The following is a 16,593-nucleotide window of genomic DNA, read 5'->3' as shown; positions in this document are numbered from 1 at the left end:
ATACAAAAAACCAAAATCAGTTTTCTCAAGAGTTCAGGATATAGCTCACAGTTACAAGAATAAGCAGTAAGATAATATATATTAAAAATTGTTGCTATAATTAGTAGAAATAGTGGGTGACTATTTCTCCAACATACAGAGAAGCTGAAAAAAAATTCACAGTGAGCATCTACATATCGACTGCCAAGATTCTATAATTAAACTTTTTAAAATCAACTTTTTAAAAAATTTTTATTTTCTTTAGTTTTTTGGCTGCGTAGGATCTTAGTTATGTGTGGACTCTTTGTTGTGGCACGCGGGCTTCTCCCTAGTTGTGGTGCGTGGGCTTCTCTCTAGTTGTGGCATGCGGGCTCCAGGGTGCGTGGGCTCTGTAGTTTGAGGCACGCGGGCTCTCTCGTTGAGGCGCGCGAGCTCAGTAGTTGTGGTGCGCGGGCTTAGTTGCCCCGCGGTATGTGGGATCTTAGTTCTCCCACCAGGGATTGAACCCGCGTCCCCTGCATTGGAAGGTGGATTCTTTACCACTGGACCACCAGGGAAGTCCCTAAAATCAACTTTTAAAGTTAAACATTTTACTCCATCCATCCTTCAGTCCATCTTGTTTTTTCATGTGTTTTGAAGTAAGTTGTGGATATCAGGACGCTTTTCCCCATCTACTTCAGTGGGCGTATTGTTAATATTTGTTTACAGTTCTTTTAGGTTTTGTTTTTAGGTGAAATTTACATATATAAAATGCACACATTTTAAATATACCATTCATTGTATTCTGACAAATGCATACACATGGTAGCTTCTTGGAGTCACCTCTTTATCTTCAATAAAGTGTACATATGAGGCAGTTGTTATAAAAAAGATATCTCAGATGATTAGGAGACCTCAAGCCTGCTGGATGGGTTTCTGCAACAGTAGGCCTCTAGCCTCCCTTAAAAGAAAAGCTCGACATCATAGGTTGGCCTATCGTTGATTGTAGTAAATAAGGGACTTTACCTTTTTTTCAGTGGATGTGGTGGGCCAGAAGAGTGCTTCTGAATCAGAGGGCCTGTCTCTGGAGAGGTGTATGGTTAGATCTTCCTAACTTTGCTTTCATACTGTGTCCTTAGAAGCTTATTCAGGTGGACAGCTTCCAGCTTCTCTTCAGTCCAAGCTTCAGGAGGCTCTTTCTGCAGTTTGAACAGTGACAGAATTGTCATGGACTTTCTTATTAGGAATATTGATGGCTTTTTTAGAGGCTCTGTTTTCTTCCAGTTTTTCATTCAGGTCATGAATGCATTGTTTGTGTGTTTTCACTTCCTCAGACAGGTTCTCCTTTCTCTTCTCATTCTTTTTTGAATCACTTTATCCTATAGCACCATGACTTTCTATAGAGGGTTGGCTGTATGTATTGAACATTGGCATATTTTACCTTTATTTGCCCTTCCAGCTAGTACCTAGCTGCCAGATTATCTTTCAGATAAGATTGCTGAAGAGCCATGCCTTCCTAGCTTATGGCCTTTTTAAAGGCTCAGAAAACTTTTATGTTCATCTCCTAGTAGCAGGGGACCTCTGCCTGCTTCCTTCCTTGTCCCTTTAGCTCCTGCATGACTGTTGTTTCCTGGGAGGTTTTCTTAGCTCCTCTCTCAGTTGTGTGTCACCATCTGAAGGCATTATAATTTTCTCACCTTATTTACTACAAAACATTTTCATATATACAGAAAAATTGAGAGAACAGTGTAGTGAACATCCGTAATATCCAGCACCGAGATTCATCAGTTATCATTTTGCCATATGTGCTTTATCTACCATATAAAGATGAGTGTGTGTGTACGTTTTGTTGTTTGTTTTTGGTTTTTTCTTGAAGCAATGCAGAGTTATAGCCTTTTTTGGCTCTTGTCCTGTGGGCTTCAGCTTGACCCTCAACGTAACGTAATGAGGCTGCTCCTCTGCATGACCGTGATACCGTTATCATATTGAGAAGCGGTAATTCTCTCATTTTATTTTATAGTTCATATTTAAATTTGCCCAGTTGTCACAAACATTTTTTAAAAAGATTTGGAAATAGAATCTATTCAAAATTTACATGTTCAATTTGTTTATAAAGTTGAGTTTGTTATGTCTCTTGTCTCTTTTAATCCATAAATCTACCTAACCTTTATAAAACACTTTGAAAGACTTTTTATTATGAAAAATTTGAAATACAAAAATACATAAGCCTTCCCTGGTGGCGCAGTGGTTGAGAATCCGCCTGCCAATGCAGGGGACACGGGTTCGAGCCCTGGTCCGGGAAGATCCCACATGCCGCGGAGCAACTAAGCCCGTGTGCCACAACTACTGAGCCTGTGCTCTAGAGCCCGTGAGTCACAACTTCTGAGCCCGCGTGTCACAACTACTGAAGCCCACGTGCCTAGAGCCCGTGCTCTGCAACGAGAGAAGCCACTGCAATGAGAAGCCTGCGCACTGCAACGAAGAGTAGCCCCCGCTCACTGCAACTAGAGAAAGCCCACACACAGCAACAAAAACCCAACCCAGCCAAAAGTAAATAAATAAAATAAATAAATTAAAAAAATAATAATAACAAAAATACATAAGTACACAGCAGGCTGATGACCACTTACCCACACCCTAGCCTCAGCAGTTACAAGTATACACAAGTACACAGTGCAGGGTCCACCTGCCCATGCCCTAGACTTGGCAGTTAATAGCTTATAGTTGATCTTTTCCATCTGTACTCCTGTCACTTTGCCCTATATTATTTTGAAGCCAATCTCAGACATCACAGTCATCAGTTTTTCAGTATTATCTTTAAAAGATGAATTTAAAAATATATATCATCACACCTAAAAAATAATAATTATTTAATACTATCAATACTACAATCAGTATTTATATTTCCAGTTGTTTCATCTACGTCATGGATGTTTTTTAATTGTACAGTGAAGAAAGGGGGGGGGCCTTGTTGGTTCTTTTTAACCTATGAAAACTGGCTAGCACCAGAAATTCTGAATGTGATTTTCCAGTTTGAAGTCTAGCACTTGTTTTCAAAATATGCTAATTCTGTGAACATTTTGATTTTCCGACATTTTTGTAAAAACCTGATATCCTTTTGGTCAGTTGTGAGTTTAGTGACTCCTGTGAGGCTCTCTTAATTCAGGCCAGTGGGACCATGTTTAGCAGTATTCTCCTGTGAGTTAACTCCACGATGCCGCTGCTGCAGGGTTGTGAGAAGTGGGAAGGAGAGGGTAGCTCGCGCAGGAGGGAGCTGTCCAGACATACTTTGCCTTCATCCACAGGCTTCTGTTTTTGAGACGACCTGCTCCTGCTTTTGCCAGCCAGGACTGTGTCAGTGCTGCTGTTTTGGTGGTCTCTTTCCTTGTGGTTTTCCCCTGAAGTCAGCACCTTGTCAAGGTGGCTGGACCTTTTGACAAGCCCTGTTGGCCCCAGGCATGGCGTGTGATGTTGGTGATGCGCTCTGGCAGTTGGCAGCACTCTGCCCTGGTGCAGTGCTTCCATCACCGTGACTGGTCACAAGTGTGTCCAGGCACCACTGCCTCATTTCCTCCTCTGATGTAGTCAGTCACTTATGGGGAGTTAGGAGCTATCACTGAGCCGTCTCCTGGGAGTGTCAGTGCAGGGTTAGAAATCAGTGGCTTTCATAATTACCTTTTTCTTTATAATTAAAGAAAATGTTTTGCCACCTTATTGTGGTATAATTGGTGTACAATTAAGTACACATATTTAAAGCTTCAATTTGATGGGTTTTAACATGTATATACCTGTGAAACCTGTGAAGCCATCACTTTCCTTTTCTGTCCCTCTTAAAGACTAGAAGATGAGCAGCTAGAGAGAGGGACTTAACTGCTCTTGTCTTTAACGTTGCTTTTCCAAATCTGGAGACTCTTTATTCTACTCTCCTTCAGCTCAAAACTGGTATTGAAATTTGGTGTCTTCAAATTTTGGCATTGTTTTTACTGACATAATAGTTAATGAATGTCAAAATAATATAGGGAAACCTGGTGGGAATGTAAATTTGTGCAGCCACTATGGAAAACAGTATGGAGGTTCCTTAAAAAACTAAAAATAGGGAATTCCCTGGCAGTCCAGTGTTTAGGACTCGGCACTTTCACTGCTGGGGCCCTGGGTTCAGTCCCTGGTCAGAGAATTAAGAATCCCGCAAGCTGCGCTAGGTGGCCAATAAATACATAAATAAATAAGTAAATAAGTAAATAAAACAAAAACTAAAAATAGAGCTACCATATAATCCAGCAGTCCCACTCCTGATCATATATCCAGAAAAGATAAAAACTCGTATTCAGAAAGATACCCAGTGTTCATAGCAGCACTATTTACAATAGCCAAGACATGGAAACAGCCCAAGTGCCCATCAACAGATGATTGGTTTAAAAAGGCATGGTATGTGTGTGTGTGTTGGAATGTTACTCAGCCATAAAAAAGAAGGAAATAATTACCATTTGAAGCAATGTGGATGGACCTAGAGAATATTATACTAAGGGAAGTAAATCAGACAGAGAAAGACAAATATATGATGTCACTTATATGTGGAATCTAAAAAATAATACAAATAAATCTATATACAAAGCAGAAACAGACTCACAGAGAAACATACTCACAGACATAGAAAACAAACTTTAGTCTACCAAAGGGGAAAGGGAGAGGGGAGGGATAAATTAGGAGAATGGGATTAACAGATACAAATAGATACATAAAATAGAGAAGTAATAAGAATTTACTGTATAGCGCAGAACTATACTCAATATCTTATAATAACCTATAATGGAAAAGAATATGAAAAAAACCTGTGTGTTTGTGTGTGTGTATAGTTGAATCACTTTGCTGTCTACCTGAAACTAACACAATATTGTAAATCAAGTATACTTCAATACAAAAATTTTTTTTCTAAAACACAGAAATAGGGAAACCTGTGAGGGTCTTTTCTCCTTAAAACAGATACGAGCTGAGCTTGGGAGTTACCTGGTTTGGGCAAAGGAGTCATTGCTCAGTGCAGCTGGATCTGGGTTTGTCTGAGCACATGCTCTGCTGTGTGTGACTCTGGGGCATTAACACCTTTACCAGCATCTTCATCATGAACACCATGAGGGGCAGTCTGGGGAATAAATGAGAAACATGGCATTTAAGGTCTTAGTGAACCTAGGCACACCAAGTGCGTGATGGTTCTCAGTGGGTCTCCAGGACTGACTTGGCCCCTTGGAGGAAAGGGGGACTTGTGGTTTAAAAAAAAGGATCATTTAAAACTGGTGTATCTGTTGGTGGGAATGTAAATTGATATAGCCACTGTGGAGAACAGTATGGAGGTTCCTTAAAAAACTAAAAATAGAACTACCATACAACCCAGCAATCCCACTACTGGGCATATACCCTGAGAAAACCATAATTCAAAAAGAGTCATGTACCACAATGTTCATTGCAGCTCTATCTACAGTAGCCAGGACATGGAAGCAACCTAAGTGTCCATCGACAGATGAATGGATAAAGAAGATGTGGCACATATATACAATGGAATATTACTCAGCCATAAAAAGAAACGAAATTGAGTTATTTGTAGTGAGGTGGATGGAGTTAGAGTCTGTCATACAGAGTGAAGTAAGTCAGAAAGAGAAAAACAAATACTGTATTCTAACACATATATATGGAATCTAAAAAAAAAAAAATGGTTCTAAAGAACCTAGGGGCAGGACAGGAATAAAGATGCAGACGTAGAGAATGGACTTGAGGACACGGGGAGGGGGAAGGGTAAGCTGGGACAAAATGAGAGAGTGGCATGGACATATATACACTACCAAATGTAAAATAGATAGCTAGTGGGAAGCAGCTGCATAGCACAGGGCAATCAGCTCGGTGATTTGTGACCACCTAGAGGGGTGGGAGGGAGACGCAAGAGGGAGGGGATATGGGGATATATGTATACATGTAGCTGATTCACTTTGTTATAAAGCAGAAACTAACACACCATTGTAAAGCAATTATATTCCAATAAAGATGTTAAAAAAAAAACACAAAAAAACCTAGTGTATATCCTGGAAGTCATTCATTCTTTTTTTCTCTTTTAAATTAAAATATAAGTACACCGCTAAACGCAGTTCAATAAAGTGGTTTAAATTTTTTAAACTTTAATTTTTGTAATACTCAGCTCATTTTTAAGTTTGAGTTATAATTTATGCAAATCACCCACATATTAAATGTTCATTTGGATGGATTTTGACAGTTGTCATACTCGTGTAACCACCACCCAAAACAAAATACTGAGCACTTTTATCATCCTAGGCTTTTCTTTCGCCCTCTCCAAATCATACACCTCCCCCCCGCTTCCCCCGACTTCTGTCACCATAGCTAGGTTTACTTAAGTGTTGAAAATGAGATCATGCAGTGTATGCTCTGTGTCTGGTGTCTTTTAAAAGGTCAGCATGGTTTGAGATTCATTCATGCTTTTGCCTTTTGATACTGAGTAGTGTTTATATGGATGTATCATAATTTACCCATTTTCCTATTGATAAACATTTGGGTTATTTCCCATCTTTTGGCTATTATGAGTAAGATTGGTGAACATTTTTTACAAGTCCTATTGTGGAAGTATGTTTTCATTCTTCTAGGGAAAGTATCTAGGAGTGAATTGTTGGGCCCCATGGGAAGTATATCTGTAGCTTTATGAGGAGTTGTATTGTTCCCTGGAACTCGTGTGAGCACTCTGCCATGTCAGCCGTTCTAGTGAATGAGAAGTGGCTTCTCAGACTTTTTAGAAAGCAGTTTTATTGAGGTATAATTTGCATATAAGCCATCCTTTATAAGTGCACAGTTTGGTGTGTTTAGACATGTATACAGATGTGTGACACCACAAACAGTCAAGTGACTTCATTCCTGTGAAAGATGCCCTCATGCCCTCTGGCCCCTGGGCACCACTAATTGGTTTTCTGTCTCTGTAGATTATGTTGGTCTTTCCTAGAGTTTCCTATCATATGTTACTGTGTCTGACTTCTTTTGCATATTGTATTTTTTTTTTTTTTTTTTGAGATTTATCCCATGTTATGTGTATCATCAGTTCTATCCTTTTGGTTGCTGAGTAGTAGTATTTTGTTGTATGGTTGTACCACAGTTTGCTGGTGGCTTAGTCTGTATAAATCAGTGGGCTATGAACGTGGCAATTCAGAGACCCTCTCTTAACCTCCCTGGAGAAGAACTCGTCCGTTGGAATGGGGAGTCAGGAGGGGGAGCCAGGCATCTTACTGCTTACCAGATAGACTCTGCATCACTCTTCCAGATCGTGGTCCTTCATCACTTCCTGGCAGCACGTGCTGACAGCGTCTAGGTCTAGGGGAAGGGGCTTTCCCGGTGTCAGGCTGCTTCTTGACCCTCTTCCCTGCTGGCTGAGAGTACAGCTTTTTTGAGTCTGCTAAATTATTTTCCACTTCTACTTTTTAAAAGATTCCCAAATTATTAGGTTCCAAAATGTCTTTTCCTCTCTTCTTGATCTGTGTGGCTTTGTGTCTTTTTATTTATTAATCTGCTTTATTGTCATTTTGGGTGGGGACAAAGGCAAAAGTACGTGTTCAGCCTGCTGTCCCTTAGACCCAGAAGTCTTTTTAGCATAACCCTGGTGTTTGACAAGTTTTCCCTTTTGTTTTTGCTGTAATTAACAGCGCTGTGATGAGCATGCTTACAGTTCAGCCTTTGTTCAGATCCATGCTTACTTCTTTTTTTCTTTTTTAATTGAAGTAGAGTTGATGCACAGTGTTTTATAAGTTACCAGTGTACAACACAGTGATGCACAATTTTTAAAGGTTATACTCCATTTATAGTTACTGTAAATATTGGCTATATTCCCTGTGTGTGTCCTTGTAGTTTGTACCTCTGAATCTCCTACCCCCGTGTTGCCCCCCTCCTCCCTCCCCTCTCCAGGGAACCGCTGGTTTTTTCTCTATATCTGTGAGTCTGCTGCTTTTTTGTTATATTCACTAGTTTGTTGTATTTTTTAGATTCTACATGTAAGTGATATCATACAGTATTTGTCTCTTGCTGATTTATTTCACTTAGCATAATACCCTCCAAGTCCATCCATGTTGCAAATGACAAAATGTCCTTCTATTTTTATGGTTGAGTAACATTCCCGTGCGCGCCCATATGTATGTGTGTGTTTCCCACATCTTCTTTATCTGTTGATGGACACTTAGGTTGCTTTCATATCTTGACAATTGTAAATAATTCTGCTATGAACATTGGGGTACATGTATCTTTTCAAATTAGTGTTTTCATTTTCTTGGGATAAATAGCCTGGAGTGGAATTGCTGAGTTATGTGGTAGTTGTATTTTTAGTTTTTTGAGAAACTTCCATGCTGTTTTCCATGGTGGCTGCACCAGTTTGTGTTCTTACCAGCAGTTCTTACCAACGAGGACTCCCTTTCCTCCACAGCCTCACCGACGTTTGTTGTTTGTGTTCTTTTTATTCGTAGCCCTTCTCACAGGTGTGCGGCGATAGATTCCTCACTGTGGTTTTGATTTGCATTTCCCTGATGACGAGCTATGTTGAGCATCTTTTTATGTGCCGTGCTTATTTCTTTAAAACAAATTTCTAGAAGTAGAGTGGTGGGGTTAAAAGACATACATACTTTTAATGCCAAATTGTGCCCCAGCAAGGGCGTGCTGATTTATATTCCAACAGGGCCAGTGTTTCTTTCCTGTTCCTATGTAAGTATGCACTCAGTAGAACTTTCTTTTCCCCCCTCACCCCCCAGAAAAATACTTGCACATAAAGTCTAAGCAGTGAAGCCAGATCTCAGTAGAGGTGTCAGATACGACTGTGGTCGGGGCTGGAACACTGCCTCATTCCTCGCTGCACACTTGGTCCGCCCCCTGTGTCTGGCCGAGTGTGGGTTTGAATTAAGGCTTTGGGCTTCTTTGTTTCAGGTTACACTCCTGGCACACCTTACAAAGTGTCCTGTTCCCCCACCAGCGGGGCTGTGCCACCGTACTCCTCCTCCCCCAACCCCTACCAGACCGCTGTATACCCCGTGCGAAGTGCCTACCCCCAGCAGAGCCCGTACGCACAGGTAGGCCTGGGGCGCGCTGTGGGTGTCTCACAGGGTCTCCTGGGCACTGTGCGTGTGGGAAGGGCCGGTTCCTCAGGGCTCTGACCCCCTGGGTGTGGGACCCTGTGGCCCTCGTCTCTCTTCTTTCCCCAGCAAGGCACGTACTACCCCCAGCCCCTGTATGCAGCACCCCCTCACGTCATCCACCACACCACAGTGGTGCAGCCCAACGGCATGCCGGCGACGGTGTACCCTGCTGCCATCCCTCCGCCTAGAGGCAACGGCGTCACCATGGGCATGGTGGCGGGGACCACTATGGCCATGTCAGCGGGTGAGTTCTTGGCCCTGGGGTGCCTGCTCTGTGATGGCATGAGGGCTGGGGGAAGGGAGAGCCCACCAGTATTCTGACCCTTGGCTTTGACTTTTCATGGCTAGAGTTGTATGGAAGGACATCTGATCCTTTTGGGAAGAAATGGCACGTTATATTTTTCTTTACCTCCCCTCCTTTCTCTTCCTTTTCCTTTCAGTTGAGACTGGAGTGTAGGGTTTAGAACCATGAACCAAGTACCTTTTCCATAGACCATGACTGAGTAGCCCTCTCCAAATTTGATGGGGCCACTTTTTTTTTGGTGAGCTGAGTCACTTGGCTGTAGGGACAAGGAGTGACCAGATTCCTATGGTGAGCTTGGGCAGAAGAGGGATACTTTGCGATGTGGGGGGCTGGCCCTCTCGATCCTTCCCTTTAGTGTGGGATACTAGTGCAGGCCAAGTTGTCTGAATGGGGATGTTTTCATGAATCTAGGAAAGCCGGTCTTGTGTTCATAGAGATAACAGCTGCCTGTAGAAATCCTTTGGCGTACATTGACTTTATTTCCCAAGGCTTCCCCTAGGTCTGGAAAATAAACCACAGAGAGAAGAGACCCGTGGCTGGAATGGGCCTGTCTCCGTGGAACCCTGGAGTGTTTGAGGGCTTGACTGAATGTCTAGGGATTAGGTTACCCCCTATGGGCATGTGAATTGTCTGTGGTGAGGGGCCAGGTACACACAATGCATTTGGTTGCCCATGGCTGGGTCTTTAAAATATATATATATATTGTTCCCTCTTTGTTTGCCTAGACTTTAGTATAAGGAAAATGTGTCAGGAGAGAACGGTGTTTCCAGATACCATGTGTGTTTCTGCCTAGAGTCTCTATTTTATTTGGTTTTCCCATACTTACCCGTGAAGGCAGAGGAGAGTCTGGCACAGATAGAAACTGCGTGTTTGAGGCACGTGGAGGGAGGGGATGGCAGGCCCTGGTGTGGGTGCAGGCAGGAAGGAGGAGGAGAGAAGGGCTGCCAGGTGAGGCTGTTAGGTTTGAGGTGGTGCTTGTCCATAACTGGACACAGCTGAGTTTTCTGCAGTTATAGGGAAAATATGCTTAGCTTAAGGTACTCAGAAGCTCATGTAGTTGGGAATCTCCCTCCACGTCCCTCTCTCCCTCTCTTCCAGTTATTTATTACCACCATAACCATTTCCAAGTGTACAGGTCAGTGGTGTTATCGCACTGTTGTGTCACATCTCCAGAACTTTCTCTTCCTGCAGAACTGAAGCTCTGTACCCATTAAACAGCTCCCCCTTCCCCTTGTCCCAGACCTGGCAGCCACCATTCTCCTTTCTGTCACTATCCATTTGACTCCTCTAGGGGCCTCATATAAGTGGACTCAGGCGGAATTTGTCTTTTTGTGACTGGCTCATTTCACTGAGCATAATGCCCTCAGCGTTCATCCGTGTTGTGGCATGTGACTGATTTCCTTCCTTTTTAAGGCCGAATAATATTTTTGTTTTCTTTTTATCACCTCATCTGCAAAAGTAATTCGGTATGCTTGTATGAAGGGGAGGCCCAAAGGCTTCTGCAGATATGCTGCCCATGCGAGCTTGCTGTGTTTATACAGCTTTGACTTGTATATAATCAAGAGTTCTGAGGGCATTGTGGGTCAAAGCCATCCCCTCTCCCTGTCTGCCTCCCGCCTTGCCACGGGGGTCTGGCGGGAGCTCCCCTGTAAGAGGGAGCAGTGGTGGGGTGCTGCCCTCCACTGACATGCCTGCTCTTCCTTCCAGGTACCTTGCTGACTGCCCACTCCCCAACTCCTGTCGCCCCGCACCCCGTCACCGTGCCCACGTATCGGGCCGCAGGAACGCCCGCCTACAGCTATGTGCCCCCCCAGTGGTGATCACTCTGCAAACGTAAGTGACTGGTGAAGCCCGGGGCCAGCTTGTGACTAAAGGGCTTTTTAAAATTTATTTATGTATTTGTTTTTATTTATGGCTGTGTTGGGTCTTCGTTTCTGTGCGAGGGCTTTCTCTAGTTGTGGCAAGTGGGGACCACTCTTCATCGTGGTGTGCGGGCCTCTCACTGTCGCGGCCTCTCTTGTTGCGGAGCACAGGCTCCAGATGCCCAGGCTCAGTAATTGTGGCACACGGGCTTAGTTGCTCCGCGGCATGTGGGATCTTCCCGGAGCGGGGCACGAACCCATGTCCCCTGCATTGGCAGGCAGACTCTCAACCACTGCGCCACCAGGGAAGCCCCTAAAGTGCATTTTTTTAAGAGGAGAATGGGAGATCTGTGTCAGTTTAAACACTGCCAAGAAAAATGCTACCTGATGATCCAAAGGCAATGCAGTGTTTAAATTTTTGTCCTTCTTGGGACTCTACAGAGGAAAGAAGAAGGAAACCATTGAGTTCTTGCTGTGCACCCCCTGCACTGTGTTCCTTACCTGGGCTGTGCTCTAGTCTCCTGCCCGTCTCCTGCAGGAAGTAGGTAGGGCTCCAGTTGTAACTGGAAGTCTCTGGGGTCCGTGGGAACCAGCACAGTTGCCTCTCTTGCTGCTGCCCTTTCTTGTCCTAGTGGATCTCCTCCTCCTCCTCCAGTTGAATGCCTCCTTTTCTGAGCAGTTGTGCCAGAGGAGCTGTGTGTGACTGTGTCCGTCTTTCTCCCCCACCCCCAGGTTTGCGGATGGAGCTGTGCAGTCACATCATGGAGGTTCCACAGCTGGTGCTGCAGGCCTTGTGCCTCCAACCAGGACTTTCTTCTTAATGCTCTCGACACTTAGCTAAACACTACTACGGCCGGCCCAGCAGGTCCCAGCGCCCTCAGTCTCCAGCTGACTCTGTGGGTTGGTCTTAAAGCAAATCCTGTTTGGTGGGCTGCCAGGCAATTTTTTAGCTAACTGTAATGATAAAAAGGGAGTGTTAATCTGTTCTGAATCATATCTAGTTGAATGCATGTTAAAAAAAAAAAAACACAAAAACAAAGCTTGCTCAATCTACCTGCAGTGACTGATGCAGAACCATCATATGCAAAATCCAAAGGAATGGAAAAGTATTTTACAACTTGTATCACTAATGCACTGTTGTAATGTATGCAGAGTCTTAAAGTTATGTGTTAAAGTGAATTTCTTCATAGAGCATCTGAAATCTCTTTGATGATTCTTCAGCCTTTTGGGGTTGACGTGGGTTGCCAGTTGGAAATGTGGACTTCTGGTTTCCAGCCATCTCTTCCTTTTGTGCAGACTGCACTGGGAGAGAGTTGCAGGGACGGGGAGAGTGTGGGGGGGCCACCGCTGCTTGGGGTGCAACCAGGTTAATGGCTTTCTCTCCATTTAGGCTTGTGGGGTCAGTGAGATGTAGATGTGCTTAGGGATTACCATGAATCCAGTTAGGGACACAAGGTGGTTTATGTATCAGCAAAGCAATTTTCTCTGCCATCTAAATTTTCATTACAAATCTCTTACAGATAGAGATGATGCTTTCTATATGTTTAATGGAAAAGTCCTATGTAGAGCGAAATTATTTTACTAGGATGGAAGATATGTGAAAGAGAACCAGCCACACGTGGAGAAGGTATTGGCCTCTCCTGTATTTAGCTTAGAAAAATCATTCCTTTTCCCCCCCCAGCCGGGGGAGGTGTTTGAGTCACCTGAAAACATACGCAGGCATTGTTGTTCTCCCTCCCACAAAGAAGGGTGAAGACGTCGTTCAGCTTTGTGTTATGAAGAACGTTGTCTATTTAAGAACTTTTAACAGGGAACAGGACTTTATTGGATATCGATTGTTCCTTGTAGAGAGGCAGGGCCACGCACTTCATGGGGACTTGTCCTCTGAGACCATCTGGAGGGGACTCGTGGAGATGGCTGTGGGGAGGTGTGAGGGAAGGGCTGGCGCCTGTTGTCTGTGAGCCCCTTCGGCCATCTCTTCTTGCGGCTGAGGATACTCGGCACAAAGCACGTGTGGACAGCAAAGGGCCAGGCAGCCTCAGAACGTGTTTGCCTGCCGGAACTTATTACAGAAAGGATTTTGTGTTTAAAATCTGAATATTGTACATAAGAAACCAAGAGGATTTTTTTGCCTAAATGTGCCCAACTTGTATCGATGGGTGTGTGTGTGTGTGTGTGTGTGTGTGTGTGTGTCCTCAGATGAAGTCAGAGGGGGTGGGGGGTGAGGGCTGTTCCCTTTCAGCGATCTGTCAGGGGCGGGGTGCCCCTGCTCCACCCCGTCGTTGTTTCAAGTGCTGTGGGCCTCAGGTGGGGAGGGCACCTTACTCTCCTTACGGCTCCGGCAGCTGGTCAGGGCTCCGGCACTGGGGTGGCATTCAGCCCCGGATGGTGAGTGGGATACCTGACCCCTGAGCCTTTGGTAACCTTATTTTTTATAGTGAGTACTCTTCATAATTTTCTTTTTCACATTTTATTTTATAAGAGTTTTAGGAATATTTTTGCATGGATCATTGTAAACAGAAGATTTATTTCTAATGTCTGTAACATAGTGTGTTTACTGATAAGTACTTTAAATTGCTTCAAGAGCACTTAACCCACCTTTGTATGTGTGTATTCGTGTGTGTGTGTGTGTGTGAGTAGCAGCCATTTACCCCAGGCACACTGTGTCCACTTCTTCAACTCTTTGTTGGTAATTGCATCTGTACAGTGGACGGTTTGTAACATCAGTATGTTCTAATGGTTCCAGGGGCTGGACAGAGAAGTTGGTTTCCCCAGTTTAGCGTAATAAGTTAGGAGAAAATAAGAGTTTAGTGTATGCTTTTTAAACGTCCCGGTGTGCGCACACACAGACACACACGTGCCACTACCTGTAAGGGTTGGACTCATTTGAATTCAGGAGGAAGTTATGAGAAATTATATGGGCTGTTTCTTGCAGCTTGCCTGAGACTTGGCATACACAGGGTGAGTGTTTTCACGAGCACTGAATTAAATGGTGTTTTCAAGAGAAAGAAAAGAGTGGGTTTCGTTTTCTCCCCATTTACATCAGCTTTATAAACACTTTCCCCCCTGTAATTTCTAAAAAAAATCTTATTTCCCTTTTGTGAAGTTGAGTTGGGAGACTTCATCAAATACTTTTGCATTATGGAATACATCTTTGTGGAAGTCTTTTCAATTTTGAAACTATCGGCATCAGCTATCAAATATGGAAGGTAGATCTTGTCTAGCAGGTGAGAATCTGGATATAATGAATAGTAACAAAACTATCATATGTTGTAATTTTAGCAGCATTTAGTTCCAGTAAAATTAACTAAGGAATAGAGCTTCTGTTATAAAGTTGCATAATTTGATATCCTAAGCACAATAGTAGAACATTCAGAGAAATTTTGCATTTTTTATATGTGACATTCCTAATTTGAGAGTCTTTCAGCTAAATTACAGTTATTTTAGAAGTTGAGACAGGCAAGTAAAGGAACTAATTCCTATAAACATAGGTATCATCATGGATATTTTAAAAAAATTTTGTTCTACAGCCTTCCCCTAAGGTTTAGAAGGTATGTTTCTCTGCTTAGGGAAATCTTGTTTGGATCTGGGCCGGGTGACTGAACATTTCACGATGAGTGACGGTCCCATCATCTTGCTGCCTTTGAGAACTGAGGCCAGCATCCGGGCCAGGGCCATTCATGGTGACAGGCACAGAAGCGCTTCCAGAATCTTTTATGTCTCTTGTGTTCAATCTTTTCTCAACATTCTTATTGGTTTGGTTATTAGGCCTACCAGTTGTATTACGTGACTCTGTTTCTTGAGTGCTATGCAAATGTAGTATTTACAGGAGCCGAGTGTGGTCCTGAGCTGTGGGCTGGACAATGGTCGGTACGCGCCCTGCCCTTCCCAGGCTGGGCATGCAGTGCCTCACTCCATCTGCTGGCATCGGCACTTCAAACAAGAGGAAACAGATTCTTGGGGCTTGGGATGTACTAATCTCTGGTAGTGCTGTCCTGCCAGCAGGTGGAGAAAGGATGGCAGGCACCAGACGCATCAGTACTGGGGCCTACTTTTTAAGAAGGAAACCCAGACTTGTCCTTTGTAAACATTTGGAAACAGTATTACTCTGACCAGTTGGGCCACCTTCTCCCTATCTGGCAGCTAACGGCTGGACACCCCAGTTCTTGCCAGCCTGGGCATTGCCCAGACGGGACGCCTGCCTGACATCCTCTGGCCGTGCAAGGGCAGGCTTAAGGGTGTGGGGCTTGAGGTGGGGTACAGCTTCTGGTTCTTCTCTTGGTGCTTTCTAAGGACGGGGTGTGTCTCTAGAGAGGAGTGGTTGGCATGGGGGAAGGGTGGCCTGCGTGACTCTCCTCTCTAGCACATTTCACACGTTGGTGTGTTTTTTTATCCTGAGCTGTTTGTTACTCAACCTGAGCTTTCTGAAAGGAGCCTGCAGAGGACACGCTGCAGAGGAGGGTCTGATCTTTTCAGGTAGAAAGTTGCAGAGTTGATCTTACATGTTTCAGAGTATTTGCCTCTTTCCCCACCCTATTCACTTGAAGAACAGAAAACCTCTGGGGTAGTCTTATTTGAATCCCCGGGATCAAACGTCAAGTCACTTGGGACAGGGAGACGGAGGAGAGGCTGGCATCTCTGTGCAGGGAGCCTGCAGTGAGCTTCAGGGGATGCTGTGCTCTCAGGATTGGTGTGTTGGAGATGACAAGTGTCTTGTCTTGGCCTCCTGAGCCCTGTTGGAGTCTCCTGTAGGTCCTCGTGCAGACCAGTGGTCGGTAGACTAATTGGGCTGGACCTGAGGCCAGCTCTCATGTGTTCCTGGCGGGGTTACTGTGATGGCCGCTCAAGAGAGACCCCAGGGAGCCACTGTCACTGACAAGGAAATTGTTTTTTTTTTAAACGATTTTGGAATACTGTTTTTTTTTTTAGACCGTTCTCGTAGTACTTTTTTAAAACTTAAGTCAGCGTTGTCTTCCAGTGTTAAAGGCCCCCCTCACCTCTGCATTGAACTTAAAGTGTCAATCAATACAAAGGAATGGAACACCCATCCTGAGCCAATTCCATTATGTGTAAATTCGTACTATTTTAATTTTTTATGCAATCTGCTGAGTAGATGAGCTCAGATTTAAAATTCTTAAAAGCACGTTTATTGTAACAAGAATTGTTATGTATTAATACTGCAGTTTTCAATAAAGATTGAATTGTGTTGCATATTGTGATTTTCATGATTTTTCCCCATAGGTTTTGTCTCCAGGTGGCTTGGCCTGGATGGAAGGTGTAGTGTCTCTTAAGTTAGGAAATCCAGGGGTTT

The 16,593-nt window shown here is 43.9% G+C and overlaps 1 protein-coding gene across 6 annotated transcripts in view; it reads left to right on the top strand.

Annotated features, from left to right (window-relative positions):
- The window catches only part of FAM168B (family with sequence similarity 168 member B), a 37,074-nt gene extending 20,581 nt beyond the window's left edge, over positions 1-16,493 (top strand). For all 6 annotated transcript variants that reach the window (XM_082465745.1, XM_082465744.1, XM_082465746.1 and 3 more), the window contains 4 exons: positions 8,908-9,050; positions 9,183-9,360; positions 11,128-11,253; positions 12,015-16,493. In XM_082465745.1, coding sequence (XP_082321871.1) covers positions 8,908-9,050; positions 9,183-9,360; positions 11,128-11,240 — 434 coding nt within the window. In that variant the 3' untranslated portion in view covers positions 11,241-11,253; positions 12,015-16,493. The remainder of the gene's footprint in view (positions 1-8,907; positions 9,051-9,182; positions 9,361-11,127; positions 11,254-12,014) is intronic.
- The last annotated feature ends 100 nt before the right edge of the window (positions 16,494-16,593 follow it).

The sequence above is a fragment of the Balaenoptera physalus genome, assembly GCF_965194825.1.
Source record: "Balaenoptera physalus genome assembly, chromosome: 6".
Classification (NCBI taxonomy): Eukaryota; Metazoa; Chordata; class Mammalia; order Artiodactyla; family Balaenopteridae; genus Balaenoptera; species Balaenoptera physalus.
The sequence above is the reverse complement of the archived record's forward strand: the minus strand, read 5'-3'. Positions and strand labels throughout refer to the sequence as shown.